This window comes from Patagioenas fasciata, chromosome 12 (genome assembly GCF_037038585.1).
Source record: "Patagioenas fasciata isolate bPatFas1 chromosome 12, bPatFas1.hap1, whole genome shotgun sequence".
NCBI lineage: Eukaryota > Metazoa > Chordata > Aves > Columbiformes > Columbidae > Patagioenas > Patagioenas fasciata.
In genome coordinates this window covers 7,124,120-7,136,165 of record NC_092531.1, presented here as the reverse complement: position 1 = coordinate 7,136,165, position 12,046 = coordinate 7,124,120, and the positions used below count along the sequence as shown (strand labels likewise).

Sequence of the window (12,046 nt, the reverse complement as noted above, 5' to 3'; positions counted from 1 at the left end):
GAGTGAGGGCAGGATGGGAACAGGGAAAGCTGGAGGGGCCGAGGGAATTACACAACGAAATCAATGCCTGCTCTGTCCTCGGCCTCCTGATTTAGGTGACCGATGACTGCGTGTCCCTGGGCCGGCTCTGGTACATCAGCGAGGCAGTGCTTGTGGGCACCGCTAGCAGCTTTTCTTCGAATTAATTAACATCATTAAGACCACTAGGAAAGAGAGGAACAAGGTTTTGGGCATGCCAGCCCTTACATCTTCAAGCAAACAACAGTTGCCACTCGTGGCTGGTCCATATGGCTTGTACAGAGCGCTCAGTCCCGGCTCTGCCTCCTGCCGGACCCCGGGGATGGGAAATGGTGTGAGAAAATAAGATGTTTCTGCGGTTTAGCTCCTCGAGGGCTCACACAGCCAAGCATCACCGCTGCTGTCCCCCGAAAGGAGGAGAAGAGCCCCCGGGGGGGACAGACAGGGCTCATGGAGCACCCCGCGGGCTCCAGCCCTCCCCGGGGCCGGCCGTGCGGGCGGACCGCGGGGCTGGGGGCTCCCTCCCACTCAAACGGCCCCCGGGGGGTCGGGGGACCTTCCGTGTCCCCTGAGTGGGTTGGAGCGGCGGCGGCTCCGCCTCCGTGCCCGGGGCGGGGGGCGGCGGGGGGGCCGGGCGGGAGGCGGTGCCACCGCTCGCCCCGCGCACACCGGAGCTGTCCGAGCGCCGGTGCTGCAGCTCCCGCCCGCCGCTCCGCTCCCCGCGCTGCCCGGCCCCGACATGGGCGGCCGGGAGAAGCGGGAACGTTGATCCCCGGCAGCCCGGACACCTCGACCTCGCGAACTCGGCTCCGCAGCATCCCGGCTCCTCGGCAACCCGGCACTCCGGGACCCTGAGAACTCACCTCCACAACATTTCGGCTCCTCGGTAAACCGGTACTCTGGCATCCCAGGAACTTGGTACTCCAGCATCCCAGGAACCCACTTCCACAGCATCCTGACATCCCGGGAACTCACTTCCACAGCATCCTGTCTCTCTGGGAACTTGGTACTCCAGCATCCCCGGAACTAGGCTCTGCTGACCCTGGCTCCTCGATAACCCAGTGCTTCAGCTCCCTAGGAACTCACACCTGCAGCACCCCAGGTTTCCAGTAATTCCCTACTCCCAGCACCCAGTATACCTCATCTCCCCGGCTCCCTCTTAGCCCAGCTCCCCAGGCTCCCCCATAACTCAGCACCCCCTTCTTCCCCACTCTTCTGCACCCCAGGTGCCCATCTCCCCATTAACCCCAGTTCTCCCAGCAGCCCAGCTCCGTGATAACTCCGCACCTCAGCTCCCCGGTATCCGTGCTCCCCTGACCACAAGGCTCCCCAGTCCCCCGGGACCACAACCATGGCGTTCATGGTGAAGAGCATGGTGGGGGGGCAGCTGAAGAACCTGACGGGTGGCCTGGGCGGCGAGGAGAAGAGCGAGGGAGAGAAGTCTCCAGCCGAAGCGCAGGGCATGACCCGTGAGGAGTATGAGGAATATCAGCGGCAGCTGGTGGAGGAGAAGTGAGTGTGACCAGCACTGGGTACTGGGATGGGTTGGACCTCCGAGATCACGGTGGGTGATGGGTCGCTCCCTCTGCAGCCCCCATGCATGGGAGGGTTGGGGGGGGAGACAGCACTGGGGGCAGCAGGGCTATGAAGGAGTTTAATGAACCCCCTAATCCCTTAATCCTCTTCCTCGCATGCGAGATGGGATTGTTTCCTCCTTTCAGGAGAAAGGAAACTGTGTGGAATTGGGACTTTGCTGGGGAGATGGAGGGTACCTGGGTTTGGGGTGGCGGGGATAGAGATGCTCACACCCAGAGACTAGAGACAGCAACTGTGGGTAACTGCCCTGTGTGGTTCGCAGGATGGAGAGAGATGCCCAGTTTGCCCAGCGCAAGGCGGAGAGGGCCACGGTCAGGTCCCACTTCCGAGACAAGTACAGGCTCCCCAAGGTACGGTCGGGCACCGGGCTCCCTCGGCTGGGTGGGGGTTTAAGCTGCAAAGCCCAAGTACAAACCCGTTCCCCTCAAAAGCATCCTTTCCCCCAAATCTCAGCCCCTTCCCATCACTCCTTAGCACTGCAAGCCGTCAGCCCCAAACAGTGGGACCCCCAACACACACTCTCTGCCTTGCTTGATCTTGCTCTATTGTCCCCCAAATCCGCCGGGACAAGGGAAAGGCGCCGTCACCCCGGACTCCCAGCCCTGCAGCCAGGAGCAGAGCCACAGTTACACCTTCCCAGCTGAATTAGCCAGCTCCTCTCCCCAGATTATTTGGCAAGGGTTTCCCAGCCAAATTCCTATTTTCGACTTTCTGCCCAATGAATGATTCACTAGAAACAATTTAATCAAGGGATAATTCAGCCATTCTTGGAATTGCCACAAGCTCTTCTGCCCCCAAACCCACCCTTTATTCAGTGCTAGTCTCTCGGTGGTGAATACTCTAAATTGGAGCTGGGCTAATTTTAGTTGAGAAAGGTCAGCTAAGCCAAGTAATATTGTTCAGATTGTTTGACGGTGTTCAGACAGCCTGGATGCCCACCCCACTGCTTTTCACATCCCTTTCATTGCCAGCAAATAAACAGCTGAAGAATGTATTTTCCCCCTGCCAAAAGCAAGAAAAAGCAGAAAGAGATGGAGTTTCTGGTTGTTTTTTTTTTTTCTTCAGGGGAAACAGGGATTTGTTCAGATCTGCCCCCCCAATCCTTTTGCTGCTTTCTCATGCTTGAGATGTCCCTTCTAATCTCTCGACAAGTTTCTTCTGCTCATTACTGATCCCGCTTGGCAGCAAAGTCTCCCTGTGGCTCTCCAGTGCAGAGCTGACCCCGATCTCCGGTGGGCACGATCGTTAAGCATACGTGTAGCTTAATTGGGTGCCTAAACCTCCCTGACCACTCCAATGCGAGCTGGAAGCCAATTTACACTGATGGTGGCATACTCGGGTTGTCACCTCAGCTCTCGCTGTGTCGGTTGGCGTGTGCCTGGGCTCTGCTCAGCCCTGCTCCCTCTGGGTCACCATCCCACCCACAGCACCAGGAAGACTGAGAGCCCCAGGGACCAACCCACATGGACCTTAAAATGGGAAGAGAGCCCAAAGCCCATGCAGACCCTGCTGTGAACCTTGCATGTGCGTTCAGTACCCCCCCAAGCCTTCCTTGCCCCCCGCAGCATCTGTGCTTGACCTTCTCCCGGCCCATTTCAGAATGAAACAGATGACAACCAGATCCAGCTGGTGGGGGGTGATGTGGAGCTGCCCAAAGAGCTGGCCAAGATGATCGAGCAGGACAATGAGGAGGAGGAAGAGAAGAACTCGGTGATAGGCCAGCTCAGCAACATCCAGAACCTGGACCTTGATTCCTTGAAAGACAAAGCTTCAGCCACGCTAGAGGACCTGAAGCAATCGGCCGAGAAATGCGCAGTGATGTGACCCGGCTGACCCCCCCTCCCCATCGATGTGATGATGGGGGAGAAGGGAGGGGACACAGTGAAGGGTCTGGCGGTGGCTGCCGCCCACGGCGGGGACCCCACTGATGTTGTCACCCTTGCCTTGTGTGAGTCGGGTCCTCCTTCTGAGCCATGTGAAGCCTCGAGTCCCTGACCCTCATGTCCCTGATGTGTGGTTTTTGTTTTGTTCTCCGCTCTGAGGTCAGAGCAAAGAGCCAGCATGTGCCCCCGTCCCCAATGCCTCCCCCTGTGCCCGTGGCAGCAGGTGTCTTTAGCCAGAGCTTTGGGGGTTGCAGGGAAGGAAAGCCCCGAGTGACCTTGGAGTGTTACTCAGCGGGAAGGCGAAGGCTTTCCAGCAGCACGGTGGCCATACACCGTGTCTCTGCCTACACAGCTCTCCTAGAAATGACAGGGAGGCTCCAGTCTGCTTTGCAAGGACAAGACACAATGAGAAAGATCCCCCCCCCCGCTCCTCGCATCTCATACCCATCACATGAGAAATAACATCCCGTCCGTAAAAGAAACACCAAGCGCTTTGCCCTTGAGTGTAGGAGCCAGCAGGAAGGACCTGCTACCTGATCCCCTCCAGCCTAGAGGAAAGGGGGGTGCTGAGGGCAAGGGGGCTAAAACCTTAATTAGTGCCAGAGAGAAAGAAAACCCATCCCTGGTGCCCACTGGGACCCACACGGCCCCTTCCCTGGAGCGGCGGTGGCAAACGCTCCTTCTCCCAGGCTGGGATCCACTCGTGCGTTTGTTCCTTCCAGGAGAAGAGCAAAGTGATAAGGGAAAATCTCCTTCTCCTCCGTTGTGCTGTAGTTGTGTGCTGTGCTGAGTGTCTCTCCACCTCCTATGCTGTCCCCGTGCCATGGTACTGTCATAACCGGTGGAATAAATACCAGGAGATGTCTATGCATTTATTTCTCTCCTCCAGCAGTACTTTCCTGAGAAAGGTTTTGCGGTGCCCCAAGGTATGAGGGGTGTAGATAGATCAGGGGCAGGGGGGAGAAGTGCTGGGAACTCAAGGGAGAAACCTCTTGCAGCATCACCCAGAAGGCAGCGTCACACCTGGTTGTGGATGGGTGTTTTGCCATGTTTTGTACCAAAGGGATGCTACGAGCCGCTCTCCATCAGCGGCCGGGTTTAAAAGCAAGCACAAACCCCAGGTTTCACGGATTGGGGCTATTTTAGTCAAAATCCTTCAGATCACTCCCCGGCTCCCCGCCTCAGTCTCACGGGCGCTGCGGGGTGGCCGTGATGCTGCTCCGAGCAAGGACACATCTCTGCAGGAACGAGACCGTGATAAGCACAGGTGTGACTGGAGCCAGAGCAGCTCCAGCCCATCAGCATCCCAACGGGTGGTGGGCTCCTGCGGCCCGGCTTCCTGGAAAGACCTGGCACAGGCTGGGAATTCACTGCCCCAAATCCCAACACAGCCGATTAACCACAATCTGCTTTTGCAGGGGGTGTGGGTCATCCAGGAAAATGCAGGGGAGGGTGCTTGGAAGCTGTTTCATTACTATTATTATTGCAGCAGGAATGCTGGATCAGGCCATGCCTGGGACAGCCAGGAGATTGCTTTTTGCCTTTAGCACCCTGGAACTACCATGCTGGGGCCAGGGAGTCCTGAGAAACTCCCGATACCCTCCCAAGCCAGGCGTTGTCTCACATCTGAGAAAAAACCAGCCCCCTCTTTGGCCAGCAGGACAGACAGACAGAGGCAGCTCAACCCCCTGGCTGCAGCTCGGGGACACACACTGTCTGCACCCTCGGACCCACCTTTTATTACTTTCCCACAGCTGGACTCCACGCTCGCTCCCGGCCCACGTGCCGCCACGTAAAGGCCGCGTGAAGCTCAACGGGTTTATTTTAGGAGGCACCACGGCCCCCGGGCATGTGAAAAACAAGCAGCACGCGCTCGCCCCGCTCGGCTCCACGATGTGCTAAGCCTCTGTAAAGTGTTCCCGCTGAAGCACTCGGAGCAACGAGGATGCTCCAAGCCTGCAGCTCTGCTCCCATCGCTGGTCTGGTGCTTGTACTGGGAAGCGGAATTTGGGATGGGGTGTGGGGGGAGCAGGCAGCTCTCCTGCTGCCCAACCCCTGCCCATTGAGAGACACATCCCATTTGCCAGCATCCCCCACGGTCAGGTCCCCAAGCATCCCGCCTGCCTGCAAGCCATACAACCGCTCCAGGCATCAACACAGGCTAAAATCTTAAAGCAAGGAATTAGTGCAGATTAAAGCAGAAAATCTATTTTTTTCTCTTCTATGCTATAAATCTCTATATAATTCCCTAACCTATGGGACCAGGTTAGGGGGGATTTGTCCAAGCAAGCCCTTAACTGGGTGCCGGAGGATCTCCGAGGGCAGATGAGCTTAGAAATAACAGCCCTGAGGTCGCGCAGAGCTCCGCGCACCAGATGTGGAACAACCCCCATCACACAGCCGCAGGATCAGGTCTCCTTTCTGCTGGTGAGCGCGGGATGATGCGAGTGGCTTCCCCAAAGCATTACGTGAGCAATTGTTTTAAGTGCTGAAGCAAATAAACCGCCATCGAAGGATGGGGGATCTCCGCTCTGAATGCTTCGTTTTTCTTTTTGCAGGCAATTAAATCTCCCTGCGAGCTGCTGTGGGAAGGGATGGCCCCGTCCATCCCACCGCAGTGTCACTGGTCCAGATACGGGGATTAATCCAGATTAAAGAGCCCAGGAGGCTCCGCATAGTGACCCAGCTTTCCCCAACCCTCTTGTTCTTTAAACCCCAGTGTGCGCTTGAATCCAACATCACTGAGTAACCCAGGAGCTGGCAGGAGGAGGGTGACAAACCCATCTGACAGAGGCCACCGCTGCTCGCTTTGCGGGCAGCGACATTTGGGCAGCACCCACCCCAAGTCGAAGCTGGGGAACCGTGAGCTCCATCACCCCCCGGGGAAGCAGCCGGAGCTTTCCCTGCTTCAAAAGGCTGCGGATTCGGCCACGTCTTCGGCAGAGCGTGAAGGCAGATGCGATTATCCGCGCCGGCTGCCGCAGCCAGCCGGTTCAGCCATCCCCGGCGGCGCTGCGCTCGCCACGGGCCGGGGGAGGGCAGGGGGTCTGAAAGCTCTTTAAAGCCTCAGGATATAATCTCTGCTCAGAATAATAATAATAATATAAAAAAGGACACAAAAATGCCTTGCTACATCTGCCTGGGAAGCTCTCTGGTAGCAGCACAGATCAGCCAGCGAAGGGGTAAAGACCCCATGTTATGGGGGAGCATTCGAGGGGAAAGAAACCTCAGGAAGAGCTGTGCCCATCCCCAGGCTCCTCCAAAAATCACCTCACCATATGCCCCAGCCCCTCTGTCTTCCCACCAGCCCTCCCTGCCCACTTCCTCACCCGCCACAAAAATCTATTGGAGAAAAATATGATTTTACATAATCTTTCATGTTGTTCTGCTCCCTGTTTTACACACACACACACAAAAATATCTGAAGCGAAAACAAGGTCAAACCTTGCTTTGGCTGCCTGGTGTCCCCAGGGAGTACGGGGACACAAACCTGAGACTGGAGGACTTGGAGAAACCAAACTAAGTGTTTAATAAAGACAATAAATTACATTCCCTTGAAATACAGTAGATTTTGAGGCAAGTCCCTTACTTTACAGGACAGGTGGACCTCACCACCTCAGAAAAGTGACTTCTGCAGGGCTGGGGAGCTCCAGGAATAGAATTCAGAAATGGGGGTTGTCAGAGCCCTGAGGAGCAGAGCAGGCAGGACGCCCCGGCTCTGCCTTCGGGGAGGTATCGCTGTTCACAGCTGTGCGACTGTCCCTGAAGGTGACTGAATTCTGCTCATCTGCTTTACCCAACAGCCAGGAGCGTGCTGAGCACTGGGAACACCTCGTGACACAAAGGACACGCGCAGTTCGGCACCTGCCGGACTCCAGCGCAGGCAGGTTTGGGAAGCAAAAGCCTTGACCCCAACACTCCAGGGAGGTCGGGCTGGGCCGGGCCAGCGCTCCAGGCTGGCTCAGAGGTAGTCGCGGGGTGACAAAGGCACAGCGGGCAGGAGCAGACAGCGTCCCTGACCCCCTGTCTGCTGCCAGCAGGGTGCTGTGGGTCTGGGCTGTGCATATGCTCCAGAAGAACTTGGGAAGTGTAAGAAACATCCAGCTGAAAAGGCAAGAGTCGTATGCGGCTGGTGGGGGGGGATATTCTGCCGGAGCCCAGTGCCAGGATAAAAATACCCAGGCTGGTGCAGCCAGTGGAGGGAATTAGAGTGGAATAACCTGCCCGCTGCAGGCAGGGGAGGCTGCGGCAGCAGACGGTCAAGGCAGGGCTGGGAGGGGACAAGGTGACACCAGCATCCGGGGAGAGGGGCAGATGGCCCTATGGACCCACCCAGGGGTGGGAGCCTGGGGTGAGCCCCCCCCGAGGTGGTTACCCCGCCATGGTCAGGATGAAAGCTGATGGCATCTCTCCGCGTGGCAGCGCCAGGACAGTGGCAGCATCCCGCTGGCTTGCTCCTGCTCATCACTGCAAGGTACAGACTGTGCGGGGGACAGAGAGCTGTCACACACTGTCACCCAGCCCGGGTGGGCTCCCAGGTGACCCCACGCTGGGGGAGAGGATGGCACGCAGCGTCAGGATTACCCAGGGGCAAGGACGCTCCCCCCGGCCCCTTTCGCCTGTGATGGGATGAGAGGGGATAGAGACAGGGACTCACCGCTCCGGACGGGCTCTGCCAGCGCCTCCTTGCCCATGGACTGTGCCTCCCGCATCTGCCAGAGGAGAGGAACGTTTTCCAGCCTGCAACCCCCCCAGCATGCTCCAGAGAACCCCCAAGCAGCTGTACCTTCATCTGATCTTTCAGGTACTCAGCTCGGGCCATCAGAGTCTGGATCTGGCAGAGAGAATGCAAATCCCTTCAAGGCCACGGCGCAGGGGACACACCGCTGTCCCCAGGCTGGCACTCACCTCCGCGTGGAGCAGCTCCCGTCGCCTTCCCGCCGGCTCCGCTGCAGAGGGAACAAGGACATGCCAGGGATCAGCCACGGGTGCAGGACCTGTCCCTGTCCCTGTCACAGCCACAACTCACCAGCCAGGAGGAGCAGCAGCTCACCCAGGCTCTGCTGGTAGAGCTCTAGGGTGTCACCGTCATCTTTGCCTTCCTCCTCCTGCAAGAGACCCCAGGGGCCACGCTGCAGCTGGGGGATACGCTGGCTCCCTCCCCACCCACATTTGCTCTTTCCCCTTCCGCTCAAGGGGAGAGAGGACCCCCGAATCCACAACTCACCTTGGCGATGGCAGCAGAAGCCATTTCCAGTGCAGCGCAGAGCCGAGGCTTGTCCTTGGCCATCTCTGCAAGCAGACATTGCAAGGAGGAGCACCCCAAGGAGGACGGGGGGCCACCCTTCAGCCCCAAATCCTGCTGGGTGCCCCCACTTCCTGTTCTGACACTAGGGGGTCCCCAAAAAAACACTACCTTTAAGGAGCTCTCTGGCCGGGTTCCCTTGCTGCAGGAGGTTCTTACTGCTGGATGTGACCAATGCCTTCAGCTCCTCTGCTCGGGAGATGTACTGACCCACCTGCCACAAAATAGGGGGTGACGGGATCCCCACCATGGCAGGTGCATCTTGCTGTGCTAAGCCAGAGGGACGCTGTCCCCCACCTCCCCAAGGGACTTTTGGCTCACCTTGGCCCGGATGGCTTCTTTCCGGCGAGCGTCACTTTAATCTGGGTACGGGAGAGCAATAGAACAGCGGGGTGCACCCACTGGCCCCCCCGGGGTGCTGCCCACCCCCCGGCACCCACACAGCCCCCCCGGCTGGACTCACAGTGCAGAGCTGGCACAAAATACTCCAGGGCTTTGCAGTAGAGGGAGAGGGCGGTAGAGGCGTCCCCCTCCTGATCCTTCTTCACCGCCTGCACCACCAGATCGGTCTGGGGGAGACAAAGGGGGGCTCAGGGCTTGGTCACCACACATCCCCAGGGATTAGCACCCCAGCACCCCGCTCACCGCCTTGCCAAGGCTCTCGGGGCCGGGGACGTGCTCCATATCTACAAAGGGGTGTGCGAAGAAACACTCAAAGGAGATGCGTTTCGAGGGGTCCCTCTCCAAGAGCTGTCCCAGGAGATCCCGGCATTCCGGGGAGAGTGGCGGCCGGCTGGGAAGCTGGGGGGGGACAGGGGCTGAGATCACCAGCCCAGACACAGCCCTTGCATGGGGATGGGCTATGAGAACCCCCCCAGCTCCGTGCCATCCCATGTTACCTCGACAGCCCGGTCGCTGCGGATCTTCTCCTCCAGCTCGGCAAAGGAGCGGGAGGCAAAGGGCGGCTTCCCAAAAAGTGCTTCTGCGGGGGGAAAAGGGAGCAGCGGGTGGGGATGGAGAGGGGGAAACCAGCCCCCAGCCAAGCCCTGGGGCATAAGGTGATAAACCCACCATAAAGGATGACGCCCACCGACCAGAGGTCCACACGTGCATCATACTGCTGGCGGCACACCATCTCGGGGGCCATGTAGAGCGGGGAGCCCCGCAGAACGTGCTTCTCGTCCCATGGCGACATGTACTGCGCAAACCCGAAATCTGTGTTGGGAGAGGGACACGAGAGATCAGGGAGGGGTGGGGGGAGAAGAAACTGTCACCACCAGCCCCTCGCTGGGGACCTGCCCTGACCTGCCAGCTTCAGCTGGGGGTTCTCCGGGGTGCTCAGGAGGATGTTCTGCGGCTTGAGGTCCAGGTGGGAGATGTTGTGGTCATGGAGGAACTTCAGGGCGCAGGCTGGGCAGGCAGATGAGCACGTGGCAGGGGGGACACCATGGCAGCCTGGTCCCCAAAACCCCCGGGAAGGGGGTCCTTACCCAGCTGCTGCAGGAAGATGCGCGCCACCTTCTCGGGGAGGATTCTGCGCAAGCGGATGAAGCGGGAGAGATCCCCCCCGGCGCAGAACTCCATGATCAGGTAGATGTGGTCACTGTCCCACTGAGAGGCAAGAGGACACTGCCATGCTGTCACAGCCACTCCCACTGTATATCCCACCCACACAGGCTCTGCCTGGACGGGTTTGCCCAGCCGCTGGCACCGAGCCGCACTGATACACCCTTGGGGAGCCAGGAGGGACCCCAAGACCCAAGCTGGACCAGTGCTGGCTCAGCAACCCCCCAGTCCCACCTGGAAGTCCTTGAGCTCCACGATGTGCGGGTGGCGGATGGTCTTCAGGATCTCGATCTCCGTCAGCAGGTTCTCCACCGAGGCCCGGTTGAGGCTCCTCTTGCTCACGCACTTGATGGCCACCACCTCCCGTGTGTCCCTCTGCCAGGGGACACAGCCCTGGAGCCCCCTGCGCCCCCCACACGCCACGCAGCGGGTCCCTCCCCAGCCTCCCAGCGGCGTGGGAACCCCTGGCAAGCGGGTGATAGGGAGTAGACCCCAGGCTGGGGGCAGCAGGTTCCATACAGCAGCTATAGGCACAGTGCCGCATACAGAGGGCTGTAAAAAGGGGGTGTCCCACGGGGTGGGGGGACACCCCGCAGCGGGCCCGGCCCTACCTTCCTGTAGGCCTTGTAGACCGTGGCGTAGGTGCCGGCACCCAGGCGCTCGGTGAGGATGAAGCCGTCCAGGCGCGGGGGGGCCCAAGCGGCCCCGGCCATGCCCGCCCCGGCCCCGCCGCTTCCGCCTTCCCGGCGCTCCGCTGGCCACGCCCCCCGCCATGGCCACGCCCCCCCCCGCCATGGCCACGCCCCCCCGCGCCATGGCCATGGCTACGCCCCCTCCGCGGGCAGGACGGGAATTTTCTTTTGAACACATATACAATTTATTATTAATTTTTTTTTTTTTTACATTAAAAGATCAGACGTGGGGGAAAAAAAATAATAGAGGAGGAAGGGGGTGTAAAAATGCAGATATCTATGTGAGGAGACACCCCCAGACAACACCCTGCCGGCCAGCGACACAAAATGAACCCCACCAGGGCAGGAGGGGACAAGGGGCAACACGAAGTTAAATCTGCAAGTAACGCCCCTCCTGCACAGATAAGCGAACGGCGCTGGAGGGCGGGGGGTGAGGAAACCGTCCCAGTCACACCTTGCCACAACGGGCACATGAACCCCTGCATCTTATCCCCATCCACAGGGACACTTCATCTCGGGACACGGCTTTCGAATCTAAAAACACACCAAACCGGCTCCTTTCTAGCTGGGAAAAAAAAAACCCAAACCAGTTCTTTCCCAGCTGAGAAAGATAATATGTGGGAGGAGGAAGGCAGGAAGGAGTTGTCCCTGGAGAAAAATCCATTCATGCTGTGGCAGGCAGGCTCTCAAGGATAGCGGGAGAAGGACATCGCGTGGTGTTTGAACCCAAGTCTTCAGTGCCACGGCTCCTGCTGAGTCCAAGAAAAATCCCTTTTTCCCCTCCCTCCCCCGGTTTAAGGCCACGGTGAAGACTCAGCACCTACTGATCCCTTCTCCACCTCTCCATGCACGGGAGCCCCCATCAGCTGCAGCAGAGCGGGGGGTTTGCCATGGGGGGACAAGGAGAAAGACATTTCCCCTCCTCTCTAACTCCCCCTGCTCCCAGGTTTTCCTTTGTGCCACATTACCCCGACTGTCAGGAAGCT

General features: G+C 58.9%; 2 protein-coding genes across 5 annotated transcripts; one reads left to right on the top strand and one right to left on the bottom strand.

The window, feature by feature from the left end:
* Positions 1-672: 672 nt before the first annotated feature.
* On the top strand, positions 673-4,372 carry CPLX3 (complexin 3). Of its 3 annotated transcripts, none has more exons than XM_071813757.1 (4): positions 673-1,024; positions 1,282-1,530; positions 1,877-1,964; positions 3,214-4,372. In XM_071813757.1, exons 2-4 carry the CDS (start codon positions 1,370-1,372, stop codon positions 3,436-3,438), a joined length of 474 nt encoding a protein of 157 aa, XP_071669858.1. In that variant the 5' UTR covers positions 673-1,024; positions 1,282-1,369; the 3' UTR covers positions 3,439-4,372. The 3 variants fall into 3 exon arrangements, with proteins under 3 accessions (XP_071669858.1, XP_065703724.1, XP_071669857.1); XM_065847652.2 differs by having other exon boundaries at positions 673-1,120; XM_071813756.1 differs by having other exon boundaries at positions 673-1,120; positions 1,270-1,530.
* A 4,352-nt stretch (positions 4,373-8,724) lies between these two features.
* Positions 8,725-11,121, bottom strand: ULK3 (unc-51 like kinase 3). Of its 2 annotated transcripts, none has more exons than XM_065847413.2 (10): positions 10,980-11,121; positions 10,603-10,743; positions 10,293-10,431; positions 10,108-10,212; positions 9,874-10,017; positions 9,702-9,784; positions 9,448-9,603; positions 9,124-9,371; positions 8,914-9,016; positions 8,725-8,789 (listed from the first exon to the last, which is right to left on the bottom strand). In XM_065847413.2, exons 1-9 carry the CDS (start codon positions 11,079-11,081, stop codon positions 8,983-8,985), a joined length of 1,152 nt encoding a protein of 383 aa, XP_065703485.1. In that variant the 5' UTR covers positions 11,082-11,121; the 3' UTR covers positions 8,725-8,789; positions 8,914-8,982. The 2 variants fall into 2 exon arrangements, with proteins under 2 accessions (XP_065703485.1, XP_065703487.1); XM_065847415.2 differs by having other exon boundaries at positions 10,293-10,413.
* Between the last annotated feature and the right edge of the window lie 925 nt (positions 11,122-12,046).